This window comes from Miniopterus schreibersii, assembly GCF_964146895.1.
Source record: "Miniopterus schreibersii genome assembly, chromosome: 2".
In the NCBI taxonomy this organism is placed as follows: Eukaryota; Metazoa; Chordata; class Mammalia; order Chiroptera; family Miniopteridae; genus Miniopterus; species Miniopterus schreibersii.
Window position 1 is genome coordinate 180,950,524 of NC_138102.1, and position 18,641 is coordinate 180,969,164.

Below are 18,641 nucleotides of genomic sequence, written 5' to 3' on the forward strand. Positions count from 1 at the left end.
ACCTAGGGGCCCACGGTGGAGGTGGCGCTCAAGGAGGCAGGGGGACAGCTTGGAAGGCACGAGGACCCTGAGGAATCTCAACCCGGAGGCACCTGCGGGGCGGGGGCTGCCCTTGGGTGACGATGGGCCCTTTGTGACCGAGGCTGCCACCGTGTCCTGCTGGCCAGGGGAGGGGAAGACGCTGTCCAGTGGGGGCCTGGACCCCAATTTTAGTCTCTGAAAATGTGAATTCCCCCATCACCTACACTCTGCATACCGGAAGGACGAGGGTTTCCTAAGACACCCCTGCGCACAACCACCGAACCTACCCTCACACCCCCGCGGGGGTGGGAAGGAAAAAACCTCACCCACAGGCAGAGATTTCAATACAATCTATATTATCTCATATATATATTTCTTTCTCACTTTATTTGCTCACTTCTGTCACGCATTTAAAATGTCACAGAGACCAAAATAGAGCGACTTTCTGGTGGGACTCATGGCAGTCATACACGAGATACAAAACTAGGGGCTCTGTCTTCTCATACATCATACAATTAATTTTTCAAGTATTTTTTATGTACAAAGAGCTACTCTATAGGGAAAAAAATTAAAAAAAAAAAAAAAAAAGGCAAGGTAGGTTACAAATCCTAGGAAGTAGGTGGCATCGTCAGGCACGAGTTCCCAGCCCCCATCTCTCCAGGGGCTGCTGGCTCCCTGCCACTGAGCTGCAGGGCAGAGACTGAGGGCAGGGAGTCAGCCGCACACTTTGGCCTGGAAGAATCAGAGAAAGATTTGTGAAGGGAAATGCGGGGAGTGGGCACAGAGCTCGTTCTCAGACAGCCGGCACCAGCCTGCTGCCTTCCCAGGCAGCTTGGCACTGGCTGGCCAAGCCTACCAGACAGGGGCCCAAAAGCAGCCTCCAGTACCCCACAAGCAGGCCTGTCTCCCCCAGAGTGCTGGCTTGGTCACAAGGGTCAAGTGCCTGGAAAGGCTGACGGGACAGAACCCCCACCCGACCCTCGACACAGTTCATTCCAGGAGTGGCCAGAAGGAAAGATTCCACAGGGAAGTTCTGAAGCCGCAGGGCAGGGACCTTCGCCCAAACCCTGCCCCTTCCCCAGGCTGCTGCAGCCCAAACCCAAGTGCTGTCTGGGGACGGGGCGCTCTGCCTGCACAAACAAGCAGTGTCCATCAAGAGACTTCCTAAGACAGTGGCCGATGTAAGCCCAGCGGCATGGGGGCTCTGGCCCTGGGGGGCTCCAGGTATATGGGTGCGGAGGTGGGCGAGGGGAGGGGACTGAGGTCCTGGCCACCCCCAAGGCCTGTCCAAGGGCGCTTGGCCCAGAACTGCAGGATCCTCTGAGTGCCAGGAGCTTTGCAGGGAGCCCCCAGGGAATGACTGGGATAGACTGAGGGCCAGGGGGGCTTTCATATGTGACTAAGGCACAGAAGAGACGGGCTGGGGCCAGCTGAGGCAGGACCCCAGGCCCTGCGTGGACGTGGCGCCAGGGCCCTCTGCAGCGGGCCCTCGCCCTTCGTCCTTCCTCCCACAGAACCGTGTCCTCCGGGAGCTCGTGTGAAACGTGGAGACTCAGACTCTTTCCCTGAAATGGGAGGGAGAAGCCCCAGCGAGAGACCAGGACCCAGCAAAGGTTCTGATCGCTCAGCCTGGGAAGGAAGTGGGAGCCCTTGACCCTCTGAGCAGCCAGGCATTAAGGGCTCTGCCCAAAAATGCTCCCAAGACAGACCCCAGGTGAGGGGCGGTGTGGGCTGCTGGCTGTCCTCAGCAGGCCAGGAGGAAGGAGCGCGAGACAGGTGCAGCCAGAGAGGACGCCCGGAGCTCAGGGACCCCATTTGGAGAGGCCACATCAACAGGCAGGGGCCCAGAGGCACCTGAGCACCCTTCCTGGTGGGACAGGCGGCTCTTGGTATCTGGCTCTGATCCTTGCAGCATGCCAGGCAGGCCTGGGTCAGGAGGGGGTCCCAGAGAGCTTCCATGTTCCCTCCCTCCTCCTGCTCAGATGAGGGTAATCTAGCATCGGACAAGTGGAACAGGAGGAAGTAGGCGGGAAGAGCTGTATTGCACGGTTTGGGGGGTGGGGCTGAAGATCTCATGGGGGAGGGCAGTGACCTGGGGACAGAGCTGTGGCTGTTGGTCCACAACATAAGCATCTGGGTCTGGGGCATGGCTGGTCCCAACATGCCGCCACCGCAGGACGAGCTGCAGGGGCATGGGAATCGCTCCCAGTGTCCCCTGCTCCTTGCCAGGCAATGCAGGCTTGGCCTTGTATAAATATTCCTGAAGGTTCCAGGGTGAGCCCGGGCTGTCCTCTGGGTAGACAGTGATATGTGTGTCTCTGGTCCAATAAATTAAAGGGCAATGCCAAAGCTGTGCCACCTGCCTCCTGGCCTAGACATGAGGCTGGAGGGAGCACACCCTGCCCTGGGCCAAGGTGCCAATCCTTCCCCAGCAACAGCCGCACTTAAAACTCATCATCAGAGCTGAGCAAGAGCGTCTTCTCGTTGTCTCGGGCACCACTGAGGCTGTGGGAGCGCGAGAGGCCGTGGGCGCCGCCATGCCAGGTGGGCCCTGGCTCCAGGGTGGACTGCTGCGTGTACTGCTGGTAAGCAGGCGAGAAGTTGTGGATGGCGTCCTGCACAATGTCGTGCGGGTTCATGGTCTCCTTGAGGCTGCTGGAGATGCTCTTCATGGGGGCGCAGCGGCCTGCAGGACAGGAGGCAGAAGGTGGGGGTGAGGGGGCTGGTGCAACAGGAGGCAAGGCCCCCAAGGTTGTGTCATCCAACCATCCCCTAGTCCTGGGACCCATCCCCTGTAAGGTTGTGTCATCCACCCACCCCTCCTGGGATAGAGAACAGGGTCCAAGATATGAAAAGGTGCAGGCAAAAAACAGGTCTTCTGGCTGGGGCGCAGAGCAGAGTACCTGAACGAGGGTGGAGGTAAGCAGCCTCTGGGGGCTGAGTCTGGCAGGTGGGGGGGCCTGGGGTGGAGACTGGCACAGTGCAGGCAATGAACCCAGAAACTCCAGGGAGGCCAGGCCAAGCCAGCCCAGGCATCAACTAAAGGCAGGAGTGTTGGGGAAGGGGGCTCAGGAGTCAGGCGTGCCCAGGCTCCACTGGTGCTAGCCCTGCCCCCTCTTCTGAGAGAGTGGATCAGGGACATGTTCCATTCCTCCATCGGGACAGTTGCAGAGGGCTGGACCCACAGCAGAGCGGGCATCTTCACCAGCTCCCCTCTGAGAGGGCAGGGGCCACCTGCCCTGATGTGCTAATCTCAATTTCCTCTGATCAATTCTCCCCAGGGCCTGGGCCACAAAACTGAGACGTAAGGGATGAGCTCAACTCGCAGCCAGGTCTTCAGACTCAAACTCGCCTGCTCTTTCCACCTTTGTGTCTTCTGCCATGGGACATACTAAATGCCCTGGTTTCCCACTAATGCATGTTGTGCCCCAGAACCAAGCAGGGCATATCCCAGAACAATCACAGGCCAGGACAGAAGCAGGCAAGCTCTACAGAGGGTGGCTTGGCAGGCAGGTGCTCTGGGCACTGCCACCAGGGGTATCGGTGATGAAGGGGACAGAGACACAGTGAAGGAGCTAGGAGAGAGGCATGCCAGTGACAGTGACCAGGACTGACGTGCAGGACAGACATGCAGACCAGAGGAGAACCTACCGTAAGGACCATATGTTGGCACTGCCCACGGCCAAACCCGGGGCAAAAGCAGGGTGGGCAGGGGGAGGGGAAGAGAAGCAGGAGAAATAGAGAAGACAAGAGATAGCTGAGTGAACACCATGTGCCCACCACCGAGGCCAGTGCATGCCACGCCCCTGCCACCCCCACCCCTTGCCCATTCCCAACCATGGAAAGAACAGGGTAGTGAGAGAGTGGGCGTCAAGTAGCCTGGCGCAGGCCAGGCCGGTCCTCTATACTCTCCTCAGTACACAGCTGCCCAAGGCCGTGGTGCAGAGGTGGTGGGCCTGGGGAAGTGAGTTTCTTGCCTCCAGCCACATGAGAAGGGAGCTGGTAGCAGCCGAGCTCCAGGGTAGATGTGTCAGACCAGGAGGCTTCCCCTTCCGGGCCCTCGGCCTCCTGATGTCATTTCAGGCATTCCCAGACTCCTCTTCCTGTCCCCCTTGGACATCTCTCCCAGCCCAGCAGCAGCCAGAGGCAGCCCCTGTCCCCCGGGGGATTCTGAAATCACACCCAGCCAGGCCCAAGCCCAGATCAATTATTGCAGAATCTGAGGGAGGAGCCAGACTTTTAAGACTCTTCAGGGTGTTCTAAGGTATAAGTTTCCAAGCTCTCTTCTAATAAAGAGCAAGATCAGCAGGTGTAAAAGAAAGCTGTTCAAAGCTATTACCATCCAGTCTGCTTATGAGAAGTAATCAAGTTAAAAAAACACGCAACATGCCCGACCAGCGTGGCTCGGCAGTTGAGTGTTGACCTGTAGGAGATCATGGTTTGCTTCCTGGTCAGGGCACATGCCTGGGTGTCGGGCTCGATCCCCAGCAGGGGGCGTGCAGGAGGCAGCCGATCAATGACTGTCTCGTCATTGATGGTTCTATCTCCCTCTCCCTCTCTCTTCCTCTCTGTGAAATCAATAAAAATATATTGAAAACGAAACAAAAGAACACAACACTGTAGAGACAGAATTATAGGATAAAGCAGGTAACTGTATTCGATATCAGGAACCCTTAGGAACTTGTCTATCCTAAAATCTCCGTCCTGACCTTCCCATGCCTATCGTCTTTGGGTCTCCTTACTCCAGACATGCTGCCAAAGACAGGTGGGCCTGGCTTCCAGGATATCCCTACACGTGGCCCAGGGATTCCTGACCCTTCCACACCTGCTGGACACTGAGAGGCAGGAGGGGCCCTGGGCAGGGCTGGCAGTGCTCCTCCTGTTGGGGTCATCTCCAGGACCCTGGCTCATACCTTGCGCGTCCAGTCTCTTGTCAGCATAGACCTTGTAGGTGAAGGCGTGCCGCAGTGCAAGAGCTGCGAAGAACATCTCCACGCAGATGATGAAGTCCTGGTAGCCGGCTGCCACGGTGCCCTCGCCCACTGACACACGGGCTGAGTGGATCTTGGGGATGGCCCCGCACTTCTCCAGGATGGCCAGGAGCATGCCTGGAAGGGGAGGCGGGGGTGTCTGGCTCAGACTGGACCATCTTCCCAGTTCCTCTTCCTCCTTGCAGCCCCCCCAAATGCCAGGACAGATGGAAGCAGGGTCCACAGTTGCTCCTGGAGGGCAGGGTTGCTGGCACAAAGCCAAGGCCACTTGGAACCCCCCACAACCCCAGCTCCTTTTCAGCCACCAACACTGAGACGTCACGGATTGCATGGGGTCCCCTGCGTCCCCCCAGCCATGAGTCAGCCCCACTGAACCTCCGCCATGGCTCCTATCAAGGCCCCTGAGGCCCAGACTTCTTTTTTTTTTTTTTTTTAAATATATCTTTTATTGATTTCAGAGAGAGGAAAGGAGAGGGAGAGAGAGAGCGAGATAGAAACATCAATGATGAGAGAGTCATTGATTGAGCCCGCAACCTGGGCATGTGCCCCGACTGGGAATCGAACCCCGATCGCCTGGATCCTAGGTCGACACTCAACCGCTGAGCCATGCCTGGCCGGGCAGGCCCAGACTTCTGACCTAGTGGGTGCCCAGTGGATGGAGGCCCCTTTGAGCTCCAGGCTGAGATCACCCAAGATCAGTCCCATCGCCTGGGCCCCAGGGATACTGGGGACTGCAAGCAGGAGGAAGGGGACAAGGTTTAGGGGACAGGGTGGCCCAGGCCAGCCTCACAGGGGCTGGGCGGAGACTCACCTTGCCAGAAGGAGAGGAAGATAACAGACTTGACCATGAAGAACTTGAGGACCGGGCTGTAGGGGCTGAGCAGCTCCCGCGTGGCGAAGTAGAACAGGAAGAGGGCATAGAGGGCTAGGCTGACTGACACGTTGTAGATGATGGTCACGTACAGGTAGCCGCTAGCGACGCTGCAGGAACGGGAGAGACTTCTGACTTGGACAGACCTTTCTGAGGAGCAAGGAGCCCCCCCTTGTCCTGCCCGTGCCAATTCCTATGGCTCAACCATGCTCCCCAAGCACTGCTCCATGAGCCACGTGATCAAAGTGGTCAAAACCTGAGGGGGTGCTGGGTGCACCTGCGGCATGGTACCGGCCAGCACCTCTGCTTCACCCACGGTGTGTCTAAGCCACCTGCCTGCAGCTCTGGTGACCACACTCCTGGTGGAGGGCACAGGCACGGAAGCCAGCGTGGCCTGGGGTGGGGAGCTCAGATGGCAGGAGTCAGAGTGACTGGGAGCTCGGCTTTGCTCTTTTCACTTGAGCCAAGTTACATCCCACTGAGCCTCAATTTGCTCACCTGCCCTGTTAGGCTGTTGTGTGCCAAGTGCTCGCCAGCACACGGCCGTGTGGTCACTTTCCCTAACCCCCAAATGAGATGTCTGTGGGAAGTTTACAAAGGAGAGGCTTTCTGCCCGAGGACTCAAGACTGGCCTCTCAGGGCTCTGGCCCTCTTGCTCCCTGCATTGAGAATGGTCGCCGTTCCTCTGGGCCCACGCCCAGGGCCCCACTCTGCAGCCCGCGTGTGCAGGGCATGGATGCTGAGCGACCGCTCCTGTGCAAGAAGCAGGGCCAAGTGCTGCTGCCAGGCCTGGGCCTCACAGAGCAGGGGTGAGGGAGCCGTGAGGAAGTCTCGGCCTCCTCTCAGAGGAAGTCCTGAGTGCGTGTGTGCGGCCAGTCTGTGGCCACCTCCTTCCCTAAGCAGGGCACTTGCCTCTAGGCAGGGACATCTACCCTGGCACCGACATTCCTCCTCACACCCCCCTGCGGGGTCCGCTGCTTACTCAAAGTCACCGTCCCGGTACTTGCCGAAGGCCTGGAGGATCACGGTGCTGACAGCCATGAGTGGCTTCACCACACAGAACTGCAGGGTGGCCTGTGGGGGGAGAAGGCCAAGGGTCAGGGTGAGGGCAGAAACGACATAACGAGCACATCCTGTGGCAGGGACATCTACCCTGGCACCGACAGAAGAGCGAGGCAGCACAGTGTCGTGGAGGTCTCCTACCTCTGCACTCTAAGGTTGCTGCCAGCCTGCTCAGCCACTGAAGAAATTCCTTACCCAGGCTTTCACAATTTCCCACAGAGGCCCCAACCGAGGGGTGCCCACGGTGCCACAACATCACTAGAATCACCTTTCTCCTGAAATCGTGTAAACCTAAGTAACAAGGCCCTCCAGTGGAGGTGGGAACAGCTGAAAAGGCTCAGTTCGTGTGGCTCCAAATAAGGCAAGGACCCTGGAGCAGAGAACGAAGGCTGCTGAACCCAAAGTTCTGGGAATTGGAGCGAGGTTTGCAGGGGAGCCCCAGTGGTCCGAGCTGTGGGGCTGCCACCGAGTGTGACAGGGGCTGGAGATATGATACTGCTGTCAGCACACCCACGGAGCTTCCCGGGTGTGGGAGTGGGGGGGGGGCACCGCCCCACCTAGAAGAGGTGGAACCAGCACCTGACAGAGGCGGAGCAGTCCTCTGCACCAGGGAAAGGTGCACAGAGGCTCCTTCTGTCCTCTCCTTTTTGTACCTCTCCCTGCCACCTCCGGCAACAACGGAGCCCACGGGGCTGGGGGTAATTTATAGCAAGGCGACTGAAGCTAGTGATCTGGAATCAAAACTTTGTACACAATATAATCATCAAAGAAGGCAGTGAGTCACAGGGGCCCTGGGTGGCCAAACCCACTGGTAAACAATGGCTCTGAAAGGCCCCACCCTGAACCCAGGACGGTTTTAACTCTTTCTGTGCAGGCCCAGTGGAGAAACTCTGAATTTAGAAAGAAGAAAGATTCAGAAGCAGACCAGAGACCTGGGAAGTCCAGGTAGATGCTCTGTGGGTGTGCCTGCTGGGTGTGCCTGTGCCCCCAGCAGTGGCCCTACACAGAAGGGAGTAGAAAAGCCAGCCCTCCAGTGGCCAGTCATTGGCTGTGGGTTTCACTTCCCCTTGGGATTACTCTTGGAGATGCTAGAGGGGCTGCAAGGCCCTGTGGAGCCCCAGAGGAGACTGAGTAGAAGTCATGACAGCTGGGCAGGACACCTGACTCTCCCTCCCTGAATGAGAGGGTGGGCTCTGTGCCAGCGCTGTGTTGACGCTCTACATCCACTACCTCACCTGTTCTTTAAACCATCCCTTGAGATAAGGAACAGTACTCAAATTTTATAGAAGGAACTAAGGCTCAGAGAGGTTAAGTAACTTATCCAAGGTCACAGAGAAGAAGCTGGAAATCAAACTCACATGGTGAGACACCCAGGCCCAAGCACTTAACCACACACCACAATGCCTCCACACAGGCTCTTCTAGACCACAGGGAGGGCAGCTGAGAAAACCGAAAGCTGCTCTGCTAACTGGGAAATGGGGGGGAGATGAGATTGCACAGGCCTGTTGGGTCCTGTATCTTTAATGCAGAAACCCTCCTTCCCTCTGACCGCAGCTGGTGAGAAGTTTACAAACTGAGATTTTAGAATCTCATGCACTTCCTGTGATTCTCACACATACCGAGACTTGGTCAAAAGGAGCAAGAGTCTGGGACCACTTCTTGCCCAGGATGCCTGTCACTGCCCCTCTGAGCACACCCCATGAATGCAAGAGCATCCCTAACTGCTTGGAGAGTGGGTGCTAGGGCTTGGGGGGTTCTCGCAGGAAATGGGGACTCCAGAGGTGGGGCCCAGGGCAGCCTGCAGCAGGGTCGTCCTGGCCCTATGCCTGCCTCTGCCACTGTCGAGTAGGAGGGAGCAGCACAGCCCGCAGCTGCTGCTCCAGGGCACAGACCCAGGCTTCCATCCCTGGCCCACAACTCCTTTGTTGTTAACCCTCACCTGAGGGTATTTTTTCCACTGCTTTTCAGAAAGGGAGGGAGGGAGGGAGAGAGGGAGGGAGAAACATCGATGTGAGAGAGACACCTTGACTGGTTGCCAAATGAACCTGCAACCCAGGTATGTGCCCTTGACCAGAATTAACCCTGCAACCCTTTGGTGTGCAGGCTGATGCTCTACCACTTAACCACACTGGCCAGGGTGACACAACTCTTGACTGGGGCAGTTGCCGGGGGCACACACCTGCTTACAGAACCGCAGGAATCCAATGGAGTAGGTCTTTCCCCAGAGGCAACACGTGCCATACACACAGCTGGACCTGGAAGAGACAAGCAGAGAGGGGATGGTGAGCAGAGAACCAGGACTTAGGAAAGGTGGGGCTGGGGGATGCCCACCCTCACATCCAGACAAGCCAAGGCAGGGCAGGGTAGGGTGGGGATGGGGCAGAGAGCCCAGGTAGCCTTTGAGCCTGAAGCCAAGCACAGGGAGACACCAGAGAGCATTTGCAACTGCAGTAAAGCAGGAAGGAGCAGGGCTGCACAGGCCTTGGGGTAACAAACCAACTTGAGAAGCACCAAATGTAAACAGTGCGAGAGGGAGAAAAAAACAGGGAAAGACGGGGAAGAGAGGGAAGGAGAAAGAGCCAAGGAAGCTGTCCCAAGAGTTCCAACAAATGCTCTTGCTCAGAAAGTTCAAGAGAGGCACAGCAGGTCAAGGTCACAGGCTTAGAGGGTCTGTATGTCCAGCTGCTGCCAGGACAGCTTGAAGAATGTCAGGCCCAGGAAACAGTGGTGTGGGAGGTTCCAGGGGGCTTTGTACTCACTCGATGGGCTTCCCTCTGATCTCTGACATGATGGAACTTTCTCCCCCGAGGTATTCATAACATAGGCTTAGGAAATTGTAGATGACCAAGGCTGTGAAAAGAGTGTCCACAGTCAACCACTCACATCAACAGGGTGGGTAAACAGATGGCAGAATTCTAAACAGCAACGAAAGTGAAAGAACCAGTCACAGGCAGCAACAGAGCGCCCTCAGGGACAAGAGAATCCACACAGTGAATATTCCACTTGTAATCAAAACCAGGCAGAGAAAAATCGCGTTGTTTAGGGATGCATACACGCACTGCTGGTCACTGTAAAGTCAAGTAAGGAAGCGGTTACCACAAAATTCAAGACTGTGTGGGGAGGCAGGAGGAGGGGAGGTAAGAATGGGCATGGAGGGGACTTGGGGGAGCTGGTAGTATGCTTGCTCTGGGTTTATAATTTATTCACCCCCTGCACTTTCCTGTTTGTGTTGTGGATCACAATTTTACAACAAAACAACAATAAAACATTCTCCAGAGGGACCTCTGGAGACATTCTAAGCAAGAATGAGACAGCAGCACCTCGATCTGCTCAACAACCTGCCGTGGACCTTCGTCGGCACAAAACACAGGAGAGGTGCACGGGCAACAGCACAGATGTCTTGAGAAGCTGGGTTAGCTCATTCGGAATCAGGACGCGCTGGACATCCCCACAGACACGAAATGTGCAACAGCGCCCGCCAGCAGAGGTATGTTGTAAATGCTATGCTATAAATATAGCAATACGCTGTCATGACTCCTGGTCAGAGACTTCTGCTGGGTCAGCAAAGTGAAGGCTGCTGCCCGCAGGGTGTTAGAGGCAAAGGGATGTGCCAGGAGTGAGGAAGGAGAGCGAGCGTGGGGAGAAAGAGTGAAAGGAGTGCGGCAGAACACAGCACAAAAGACGGGAGCAGGAGGGTCAGGGACCAAGGGCAGGAAGCAAGGACAGGCGTCCAGCAGCGGAGCAAGGCCTAGGCGAGGGTCAAAATGGGCTCCGGGAGGGCTCCTTTTCACATGCTCCTGCCATTCCCTGCAGCACACCAGCCTCCAGGCTCCCTGGGGCAGCCCCTTGGCATGGTATTCAAGCTGACCATCTCCCTCAGCAGGTTTTGTTCCCTCCATGCTTTTGCACTGGCTGTTCCCTGTCTGGGGTGCCTTTCTCTCTGCACTCCCGACAGACCCCACCGCCCCTGAGAAGTCTCCGGCCACCACCCTAGGCCAGTGCTTCCTCACCCGTGGCCCCGCTGATGTGCAAACACTATACAGAACTTCACCTGGAGCACAGAAAATCCTGGCAACAGTCTGAGACAAACACTGGCCTGCAGCAATTTGGAAAGGAACATGTTTGGGGTGCTTTCCACCACTCACGATTGCTCTAACCTATTAAGGGCTCATGTCTCCAGCTGGGGTGGGGGGCCCCAGGTAGCACCCTCTATAAACATGAGCCACAGCACTTACCACACTGTGCCTCAGCAGGCACATAGCAGAGGGTTTGCCACTGGTTAGCTGTGAGCCTCAGTTTCCTCAACTGTTAAATGAGGACAGGAGTACCTAACCTTCACAGGTGGCTGTGAGGTTGAAGTGAGTGGGCCAACTCTTCCAAGTGGTCAGCACTCAGCAGCACTCTCTGAGTGTTGGCTGTCATACCATCCCTGCTACCTGCCCACCTCCCTCGGGGGCCAGCATCCCTTGATGGGGCTGGGGACCCTGTGGATGGAAGCAGCTCAGGATGTTTGGTGATTGCAAGCATCCCCACTGAGCTCTAGATCACTCATCAATGACAAGAACTACTTTGGGGTATGGGGTGGGAGGCAACTAGCCAAATCTGATGTCAGTCTGCTAAAACCTTTGTCCAAAACCACATGAGGCCAAGTGGAACGGATGTGTCCACCCTAAGCTGAGTCCAGTTATAATGTGGTCGATGATATTTCCCAAAGATGGACACACCCTCTGATACCTACACTCCTGCTGAGATGGGGTCTCATTCCCCCCTTGCATATGGGTGGATGGGTGACGACGGCAGAAGTAATGCTTCGTAACATCTGACACTGGGGTTAGAAAAGGCCTCTTTCCTCTGGTTCTTTCCCCTGAGATGCCTGCCCTTGGACCCAGTCACCATGCAAGGAAGCCCAGGCCAGCCCTGGCGCAGAGGCTTATGTGGGAGGAACTAGGACACCCAGCAGACACCACCATCCACTGCCAGACACATGATTGAATCAGACTTCAGGTGATTCCTCCCCAGCCTTCGAGTTCTCCAGCTGAGACCCAGATACCACAGGGCAGGGGCAAAATAGGCTTACCGTGCCCTGTCCAAATCCCTGACCTGCACTATCCATGAACAAGTGAATGGTGTTTTACACTAGTCTCTTTTGGGAGAGTTATTTACACAACCTTAGTAAACAGAATATACATAAAACCACTTCTGAGTTCCCAGGACGTGCCATGATTTCTCACGCTTCCTCGTGGTCACACATTCTGGTCCCTCTGCTAACTCCCAGAGGGAGATCAGCTGAGATGCCACCTCCTCCTTGGTGGCCTCCTCTGTCCTATTGTCATGCTCACTGTACACACGGTGATCTCTCTGCTCATCTGTCTGATCCTTCCAGCACAGAAGCAGCACAAGGCAGCAGGAAACCCATGAATCCTGGAGCCAGACCCCTTGGGTGTGGACCTGGTTCTACCACTTAGGAGCTGTGTGGCCTCAGGCAAGTTTCTTCAGTACTCTGTGCCGCAGTTTTCTCATCTACAAGCTGCAGAACACTAGAGCTCCTTCCTCGTGGGGCTGCTGGGTTGGAGGGTGAGTGTGGTGCCTTAGGTGAGCCTGAGCTCACACTGAGCAGTCCACAGTGTGTTACCGATTGTCTTTTCCAGACTGTAAACTCCTTGCGGGTAGAAACTGAGGCTTACCCCCAACAACTACCAGAGGCCCTGGCACACCCAGTGAACATGTAAGAAATGAATGGATGACATGGGCCGTAGCTCCAGGTGAGGCTTAGAGAGGCAGGGCAGACAGGGCAGGCAGCTCCACCCACACTCAGTCCTGTGCTCAAGTTCACCTGCTCACAGATGGTGATCAAGACTTCCCCAAGGTGACCAGACTTCCAGTCCCCAAAGACAAAACCTCCAGAGAACCACAGGGGCTGAAGTTCATCAGCTCCCTCCATGTGGAACCACCCTCCCAAGCCAGGCCGTCCTGCGAGCCACTGAGAAGAGCCTGGCGCCTGAGCTCACATCCTTTCCTGTCACACATACGTCAGCATGTACTCACACTCTGTGTTCAACTGGTCAGAAATGTCCAATTTTATCCATCTCTGAGCTCAAGGTTCTTGACCTTTTAGCAGTGCTCTGGGGTCTGCCAGTCTGTATAATACCAATCTGATGACGATTTCCATTCAAGAATCATTAGTGAGTCAATAATGCATTCTTCAAGGAGGAAGACAGGCCAGAATCTCTTCCAGATGACTCAACCAGCCACACCAGGACCCATCTAGACAAATCAGCCCCTTACCAGAAAATTACAGAGCCACCCCCAGCAACTTGGCAAGGGTGTTTAAAATGGAGAAGTCAACACAATCCAGGAACAAACACAAAGATATGCTGGCCCTGGACATAAGGAAAGAAAAAAGATTAGGAAGAGGGTTCTCAGCTAGCAGCCTTGTCGCCTGACTACCTTCTGACCATGGTTTCCGCTCTGGTCCCCTGGAGAGGTCCCAAAGAAACAAAGTAACTCTATGCCTCCCTAAATAGGCACTACAGCCTTTGTGCTAGGCTCTGTGCTAGGCCCTGGGGACACATAAATCACCAAGGGACCCACAGACAAGGCCCTCTCGTCTGAAGGAGAGCATCCAGAATGACGTAAGGGAGGCTCGCTCTCTCTCTCTCTTCCTGCTCTATTCTGGACAGTCAGGTACCTAGAACTTTTGGCTCCATCCTAGGTACCTAGAGGCAAATGCACACAATCAGGAGAGAAGGGCCAGGGTGGAGATGAAATGAAGATTGTACTGGATCCTTGAGGCCTGGAGGGGAGACATTAAGAATCACTCTCTTCATATAAGTGCCGCTGATCTTGTCTAGAGGGTCAGACAGGAATCACTCAGTCCCAGGAGTAGATCCTAGGACTTCTGCTTAGTATAAGAAACAATTTCTAATAGGAAGTCTTCAGAGATGGAAGGTAGTGAGCTCTCTGCCAATGGAAGCATGCAGTCAGAGGCTGGGCAGTCTCTTAACAGAGACATTATAAAGGCGTTCTGAGCAACTGACAATTTACAGGTCCTTTCCAACCCCGAGACTCCAGGCTTTCTTTCCTCACTGGCAGCTTCTCTAACCCGGAGCAGCCTGGACAGGAAGCTATAGTCCAAGAGGCAGCTCTCCACCCAGCGCCCTCATAAGGGACAACTTCAACAACATAGCCTTGAGGGCCCCCCAAGGCTTTAAAGAGAGGATCCACTGAGAAGTACACTCTGCAGTCTCTGCCAGCAGCCCCCAGGTCAGGAGTCCTCCTGAGTTCCCCCCCTACAGGTAACTGAGGCACACCTGTCTGTTCAATAGACACTCCCTGGGCCCCTGTTTTGTGCCCTGCACTGTGTATGGAACCTCAATGACCCTGGGTGCACCTGGCCATTCCAAGCTCACCTTCTCCACACACCTTCAGCACCTAAAGGGGCCTCGTGGCCTAGCTGTCTTTGCTACACAGAAACGCTGTGGTTATTTGGAAGACTTGGGGCATTCCATATTTCAGACAACTTGTGGATGAGCCTGGAAAACTCAGTTTTCACCACTTTGGAAAGAAATCTTCTCTGCTCAGTAAATAGGGGCCTCGGACATTCTTTCCTCTTTTTTCCTCGACCGATGATTTTCATGGACAATAACGGATAAAATGAGCTACAGCTGAGGTGACAGGGACTCTGCCCAGACACAAATGACCCCAGACTCCGAGATGTTCCAAAGGCTGTTCTTTCCTCCTTCCTCGTGGCTTTCCTGTCCTTTGTTGATCCCGCTTCCTGCCACCTGGAACGCTTCTGATCACTCAAGATCATCTACTGGTTTCTTCTGCTTATCTTTCTTTACTCCGATCTTTGAGCCCGTGAGCCCTCCTGGCAGCACACCGGGACAGGTCTCTGTGGCCCTGTTTAGGGCCCTCAGCTGGGTTCATCCTGGCTGTTCTCTCTCTACCAAGATGTTTCATTTGGGGCTGGATTCCAGGAAGCTAACTCTGTCCAAAAGCTGAAACTGGGTGAATGAACCATCAGTCTTTGTTTCTTCCATGCCTGTAAAATCTCTTCCCCGCCTGTAAAATCTCTTCCCCTAACAAGAGTTCATACTTTTCCAGGGGAGACACTCGTCCTGTGTTCCTTCACCACGCCTGGCACGGAGCAACTCCAGGACTCAGAGACCCAAGCTGAGCCTCGCCTCTAGCAAACACTCTGGGAAATCTTGGGCAAGTTTCCTGGTCTACTCAAAATTTTTTTCCACAGTTGCCTGAATAAAGCAATGTGAAAGCCGCCTTCCTACTCTGACTCTGGCCTCCCTGCAGCCTTCTGATCACAGAGCTGCCCAGGGCTGTCTCAGAGCTATGTTTAGGGGCTACTCCCATCCCGACCACCATCAAACACTAAATGCTCGTAAGGGGGCTGGTTTCCACCCCTATTCCTTCTGCCTGGTGCTGCGGCGGTGTGAACTGCTGTGTGAATTACAGCCCTCACCAGATGGTACTCAATCAGAGGGACCCTGGGCAAGCCGTTTACTTCTCAGAGACTTGGCCCTCTCCTTGGAAAATGGCAATATTACCACCAATTCAAGCTGTTTATCTCCACTCTCCCCCCAGAATGCCACCAAGGTGAGAATGACTGGGGGAAAAGGACAGGAGATGGTGCTGGGGGCAGCCGACAAGCAATGCTAAGAAAAGCTCTGGGAGATGCAGCGTGGTCACTGACCTGGAGGAGAGGCACCCAGCCAGTGAGAACCTCAGAACCCTAGAGCTGGATGCAACAGGCACTTCTGATAGCTGTGGGTGAGGGTGCAAATGGAAAACTTGGCTACAAGTCTCCACGCAGAGCTGTTGGACTTTTATTTTCCAGACAGGTCAAGACAGCTCTGTCCTTAGAGAACTTAGCTCAGCTGAGGGCAGTAATGAGGAGACTTGCAAAAATGAGAGAGACGAGGTCTGAATGCGAAGGGCAAGATATCCAGGTCCTTGCCCTCAACTGTACCCTTAACTCAGCCTGCCCAGCTTTTACCACCCAGGCAGGAGATGAGAACATTATTCTCTGGGGAAACAGGCCCAGAATAAAAAAATCTTCATTAGTGCCTGTCCCCACCACTGCACAGGAAACGCCCTGTGTCCTGTCACCCAACTAGGAGGCCTGGCAGTGTAAGCCCCATTCTTAAATATAAAGAATAGCTAAGGAAACCAGACATTTGAGGAGAGCTTCTAACACAAAGGTCAAGGACCAAAGCAAACAAACACGGAAGTCAGGAGACAGAGATAATGCAGGAAACAGAAGAAAACTGCAATTAGCATCCCACAGAAGGGGAGATACTCTCTCCAATACCAAGCACAAGGGGCTATTTAAAAAAGAGCAGGAAAGAGAGCCTGATGTTTTACAACATGATAAAGAAAACAAAAAACCTTCCATAGAAAAGCTCAAAGGTAAATATTTTAAAAAACAACAAAAAACCTCCTGGGAAATAGAACAAAAGAGGGGAAAATTATAAAGAAAACTTGAAGGTTAATCCAGAAGTGCAACATCCTACTAAGAGGAATTCCAGAAAGGAGGAATAAACTAGAGGGAAAGAAATTAGCAAGAGAACATATGAGAACATTTCCCAGAACTCAGGACATGAGTTTTCACAGTGAAGGGCCCACCAGGTGCCCTGCAAATAAATATCCGGCCCCTTGTGAGATTTCAGAATACTGGGAATAAAGGTCCTGAAAGCAGGGGGAAAGGCAGGTCACATACAGACATTAAGAATCAGATTCCAGCCCTGGCTGAGTAACTCAGATGGTTACGATGCAATGACACATAAATAAGTAGAACAACAAATTGATGTCTCTCCCTCTCTCTAAAATCAATCTTAAAAAAAGAATCAGAATCCAGCAGACTTTCCAAAAACATTGGAATTCCAGCTAAAAGACAATGAAAGACGTGCCTTCAAAATTCAGAGGGAAAATGATTTCCAACTTAGAATCATATCCCCACTGAAACTAATCAGATAGAACAACATGATCTATATGTGCAGACAATTTTCAGATTTCAAAAAATAGAACTTCCATGCACCCCTTTTCTCAGGAAGCCCCTGGAAGGCATGCTCTAACCAAAGGAGAGGGCAAATCACGAACGAGGGGAAAATGGCATCCAGGGAACAGGTGGTTCGGCACAGGAGAGGGGACCAGGATTCCCAGGATGACAGTGGAGGAAAGACCCAGGATGAGAGCTGAGCAGAGAGCGAAGGGCAGGGCTCCAGGAGGACTACCACCGAGGGAAATCCCAGAGCTAATAGATTAACTGGTGTGTCTCACTTCAGAGAGAACTTTCTCTTTGTTCAGTGAAGCATTTGGGAACAAATTAATGACAGAGACATAGAAAACAGTAAACCCAAAAGCAAGACAAGCAGTAAGCAGAGGAAAAGCAAAGCTGTACAAGAAAATGTCATCTCGAGACACCAGAAGGCTCAGCCTTGAACAATATTTACAGACACGTAATAACACAAACACGAAATGCAGACTTGGAAAAAATTGTGTACAGTCACGTTAAAAAGTTGAAGGAAAGAAACCTTGTGTGGGTGTGTGCAGTTGGCAGTAAGTACCTAAATCAAAAGCCTTCCAGAGGAGAAAGTCACCACGTAACACTACATAAAACTGAAAAATTGACACAACAGTATAAGCACATTTTTGGGTTATTCTAGGGCAAAAAACACTTAAAGAGTTGAAAGTGGCCCTGGCCGGGTAGCTCTGTTCGTTAGAGCATTTTCCTGATTTAAAAAAAAAGAGTTGAGAGTGCAGTGAACTCGGGAGCAAGGAGTTGGGGCATCCTGTTTCAGCCATATGCACATATGACTTTAATCAAAGTAAAATGTTAGTTGTTTTAATTTTGTTAAAAAGAAAAGCAAATGTCTGCCTAATGGCCAGCAGAGAGCCTGACTAATTTGAAGTAGTTCCGCGGCCCAGTCTATCCATTCCCGCCCCTTCCCAGGTCTCGGGAGACAGGGAAGAAAGGGTGGACTGAATGGGGGCTCTTTTTGAACTTTAAGGGACACCCCATTAGCAAGCCTGCTACAGGGGCAGGTTCCGAGGACAGTGGCAGCACTTGTGGATACAAGAACAATGGGAGAGGGTTCAAGACACTGAGCAGAGGCACAGGAAAGGGCAAGGCAAGGGCCAAGGCCACCAGCTCAGACACCATGGGCTTGTGAACTGTGGCAGCCAGTACTCCAGGGCAGCTGCTGTCCTGTTTGTATACTGCCTGGGAGGAGCCCAGGGGACAATAGTGTTGCTAGGAGATGCAGACTTCCTGCGAGGACCTTTATAGGGCTGGGAGGAAGGTCTGGACAGGCCGGGCCTGAATAAAGAGGCTTCTGGAGTGGGAGGGGTAGCCAAGCATCTGCTGCCACCTCTGGGCCACAGAGTGAGGATGATGTGAAGGCTTCCTGGCTGTGCCCCCCTCTGACATGCACCCCAGTCTTCAGGGCCCCCTTGGCAGGGGACAGCTCTGATTCTGAATGAACAAGCAAGCAGAGGCTGCTCCCGGGCACCCATGCGAGGCTAGCAGCTGAATGGAAAAGGATTCTTGGCCTCATCTTCTCCAACCCCAGCCTTTGTGGCTCCCCAGTTACCCAGAGGTTTCCCTGGGGACTCTGCTGCTTCCAGGAACATCAGGCACTTAGAGCCCCACCTGGCCTCAGCATCCTCACCTGGCAGAG

The 18,641-nt window shown here is 53.9% G+C and overlaps 1 protein-coding gene across 1 annotated transcript in view; it reads right to left on the minus strand.

The window, feature by feature from the left end:
* Positions 1–356: 356 nt before the first annotated feature.
* The window catches only part of TMEM184B (transmembrane protein 184B), a 43,049-nt gene continuing 24,764 nt past the window's right edge, over positions 357–18,641 (minus strand). Inside the window, exons 4-9 of the mRNA XM_081129662.1 lie at positions 9,705–9,795; positions 9,125–9,200; positions 6,866–6,957; positions 5,824–5,993; positions 4,935–5,129; positions 357–2,707 (exon numbers count right to left, since the gene is read on the minus strand). Of these exons, the coding sequence (XP_080985788.1) occupies positions 2,466–2,707; positions 4,935–5,129; positions 5,824–5,993; positions 6,866–6,957; positions 9,125–9,200; positions 9,705–9,795 (866 nt within the window). The 3' untranslated portion in view covers positions 357–2,465. The remainder of the gene's footprint in view (positions 2,708–4,934; positions 5,130–5,823; positions 5,994–6,865; positions 6,958–9,124; positions 9,201–9,704; positions 9,796–18,641) is intronic.